Raw genomic sequence first — 3,746 nt, 5'->3', positions numbered from 1 at the left:
GTCGAGCACCCTAACCACCTGGCCATGCCGGGCCCTTTTTTAAAAGTAAATAAGAGAAAAATATATTAGTTTTTATTGCAAATAGATCCGTCTTTTTCTTAAAATTTCTGTAAACAGTGATTTTAGAAATATCACCTTTGGAGGAAACAAAAATGGAAATATACCTCTGAGTACATAATGGCACAGCCAAGGAGGGTGATACACAGGAATATAGGACTAGCTACTTTGATGACTTTCAGTTTCCTGTAACGATAAATATTCCAGGCTAGAACGATGGTCAACACGACGCAAAACATGGAGATCACCAGAAGAGAGGTTCTGAAAGTAGATCAAAGAAGTGACTGATTTTAGACGTATATTCCAAGTGGGTGTTTATTTTTGTCAAGTGTAAAAATTTCATTCAACAATGGTCCAATATAGTGCACCATCGACATATTTCCACTCATTTTATTCACGTTGAAAACGTTCATCAGTTAAAACCGGCAAAATGAAGGAATGCGTTAAGTGTTCATTTGTAACGAACATAACATGCTAATTGCCAATAGTCATTTTAGTTCATACTAAACCCGACTACAGAATGTGTTGTCAAACAACACTTATTCTACTCATTTGTGACGAACATAACATGCTAATTCACAATAGCCAGCTTAGTTCATGTTAAGCCCGACTAAAGAGTGTGTTGTCAGACAACACTTATTCTACTCATTTGTAACGAACATAACATGCTAATTCACAATAGCCAGCTTAGTTCATGTTAAACCCGACTAAAGAGTGTGTTGTCAGACAACACTTATTCTACTCATTTGTAATGAACATAACATGCTAATTCACAATAGCCAGCTTAGTTCATGTTAAACCCGACTAAAGATTGTGTTGTCAAACAACACTTATTCTACTCATTTGTAACGAACATAACATGCTAATTCACAATAGCCAGCTTAGTTCATGTTAAACCCGACTAAAGATTGTGTTGTCAAACAACACTTACTTAGACAAAACTGGTGGTGCGAACTGCCACCAGGATAATAAAGTTCAGTCAGAATGCAATGGTTTTAATATTTATCGTTTTTTAAGAGTTAAGTGTTGATGAGAACTGGGAAGTAGAGCTTTCTCAAGTTCACTCAATCCAACATATAAGCTGTTTTGTACAAATTTTGCCAGTTACTGCTTTTTTCACAATTCTGTTTGCAGTACGAAATATTTGGTTTGCAGATCTGTCTAGCTATAGATCTGACACACACACCTGAAGAAAACATGATAGTTTTAGTCTTAGGACCATGATTATTAGTTTCAAAACTATTTGAACTTACGGTATACAAAAATAGAATCTCCTTTCAAAATAATTGCAGCCACATATCTCACGATCTATTCACAAAGTTTGCCGGATATCATTACTAGCAGAAATATCTTTCTTATTAATGTTGCTTATTGACTTGTGGTTATCCATTAATGATACAGAATAAGTTGCAGGTTGTACTGCTGAGAATCTGATTGGACGCTCTCTTCCCAGCTCAGTCACCGAACTATGATCATGTACGCATCAATTCCACAAACCAGCTCCAATGTTCGTTAACGTTTCATGCAGGCTGCTCTAGCTTGGTGACTTTTTGACCTTAGTTTGAACTCTATAAGAATCAAATGTACCAGGTCACAAGACAATAAAAGCTGAGTTGTTCAAAATGAAATACAAATTAAACTGAAATTAAGAATGGCAGTTGTCCATTTCCCCCTCTATGTTTTAGTTGAAATCAACCTTACACGATTGATAAATACAAATAAAAACGAGAATACCAACAAAATGATTTAAAGAGACAAAACACGAAACACTTTATTACACGAAATAAAATGCGCCCAGAAAGTCACCCCGATACAACAGGAGTCTAGAGGAAACTTTTCAGGGTCAGTGAACTCGAATTTTGCATCGATATTGTGTTCCTGGTCCTCCTTGGGATCCTGGGGAGGCCAAGTTGGAAACTGTGTTCATACCCTACTCTCAAACTAGCGGGACCAAACGTTATGCACGTGCTCAGGTACAGCGGAAGGGTGCATGATGGAGTTGTTCTCGAGTTCTGACACACATTGAAGTAGTTATAGAAATAATCGTAATAGGGTTATAAATTAATTTACTCTAATCCTGCCTAAAAGAATTTCAAGTGCCGCGGCTATTGAGGATTCCCTCTTGTTTGCTAATATAATTTGATATTTTAGAGTATGCTTCGTCATATCAGGTTTATTTTTCTAAAACGTTTTACGCTTATCATACAAGTACTCTAACTTTTTCTCCATTGTTTAACCACTTGTTGTCATACGTTAAGTAAACATATTTTTTAAAAGGTGTTTTTAGCGCAAATAAAACTTGACTCACCGGAAAGCCCAATTGTAGGGGGATAGACACGGTGAATTGTCTACACAACTTTCACAGCCGATTCGACAAGGCTTACAAACGTATAGAAGGTCGTAACTTGGGCTAAAAAAAAAGACGAGTACTATAAGTGATAAGTAATATTTTGATGAAATTGATAAAAATTCTATATATAAATATGTGATGCAAATTAAACTCTGGGGAAATGTTTTGTTTTATCTCTTTATTAAGAATGTTACATTTATTCATAAAGTCTTATTCTAAAATAAACAATAAATATATAATACCTATTCGTCGAAATATTAAATCAAATATTTATGCTTATAACATGTTAATAAATATAGACGTTCGAACGTCTACATACAAAAGTAAAATCACAATTAGTCACGTAAGATAAACCTGTATTAAATCACAAATATTCACGTAAGATAAACCTGTATTAAATCACAAATATTCACGTAAGATAAGCTTGTATTAAATCACAATTAGTCACGTAAGATAAACCTGTATTAAATCACAATTAGTCACGTAAGATAAACCTGTATTAAATCACAATTAGTCACGTGAGATAAACCTGTTATTTCTGAAATATTCTGGTGTGACTCCATATTTATCCTTAATGAGATATTCTCAAGGTCGGATTGGGCCGGAACACCGGGTCGATGACGCCTGGGCCAGTGGGGTGATAACCTGGTTGTACTGTCCCAGTGCTACTGACTAACCAACTGTACATCTCTTTTTCTATATACATATATATATATCGTCCTGATTTTTGAGTATTTGTCCGGGCCGTTTTAGGCTCCCAATCCGCCCCTGGATATTCTGGTGATGGGTGGATTCTACATTTATCCTTAATGACATATTCAAGTGTGTCTATTTTATCCTTAATGACATATTCAGGTGTGTTTCTATCCTTAATGACATATTCAGGTGTGTTTCTATTTTATCCTTAATGACATATTCTGGTGTGATATCATATTTCTCCTTAATTAAATATTACCGGTTGATCTTTATTGCTTAAAAGTTATAAATAATTATTAAATATAATAACATTACTTCTTCAATTAGATAATTTAAAATCATAAGTAGGGTATTTGTAAAACGTTACCAGCATAATAAAATATAGGTATATTTTTTAATTTATTTGAAATATTTTAAATTGTTTCATTTTTTAAACGGCTAATAAACACAAAGTTTTTAGACCAAAATGTATTAATTCATTATATATTCATAAAATAGGATTTGCAAGTAGCAAAAAACAAAAAGTAATAATAACTTGACAAATATCCGCCCCCCCCAGTGGCACAGCGGTATATCTGCGGACTTACAACCCTAGAATTTGGGTTTCGATACCCGTGAGGGAGGGAGGGGGGGGGGGGCAAAA

At 34.6% G+C, this 3,746-nt stretch overlaps 1 protein-coding gene across 1 annotated transcript in view; it reads right to left on the bottom strand.

Moving 5' to 3' along the window:
• LOC106478389 (probable G-protein coupled receptor CG31760) overlaps window positions 1-3,095 on the bottom strand; it is a 26,640-nt gene extending 23,545 nt beyond the window's left edge. The window contains exons 1-3 of the mRNA XM_022381987.1: window positions 3,085-3,095; window positions 2,366-2,467; window positions 165-318 (exon numbers count right to left, since the gene is read on the bottom strand). Of these exons, the coding sequence (XP_022237695.1) occupies window positions 165-318; window positions 2,366-2,467; window positions 3,085-3,095 (267 nt within the window). The remainder of the gene's footprint in view (window positions 1-164; window positions 319-2,365; window positions 2,468-3,084) is intronic.
• Between the last annotated feature and the right edge of the window lie 651 nt (window positions 3,096-3,746).

Source organism: Limulus polyphemus, unplaced genomic scaffold (genome assembly GCF_000517525.1).
Source record: "Limulus polyphemus unplaced genomic scaffold, Limulus_polyphemus-2.1.2 Scaffold207, whole genome shotgun sequence".
NCBI lineage: Eukaryota > Metazoa > Arthropoda > Merostomata > Xiphosura > Limulidae > Limulus > Limulus polyphemus.
The sequence above is the reverse complement of the archived record's forward strand: the minus strand, read 5'-3'. Positions and strand labels throughout refer to the sequence as shown.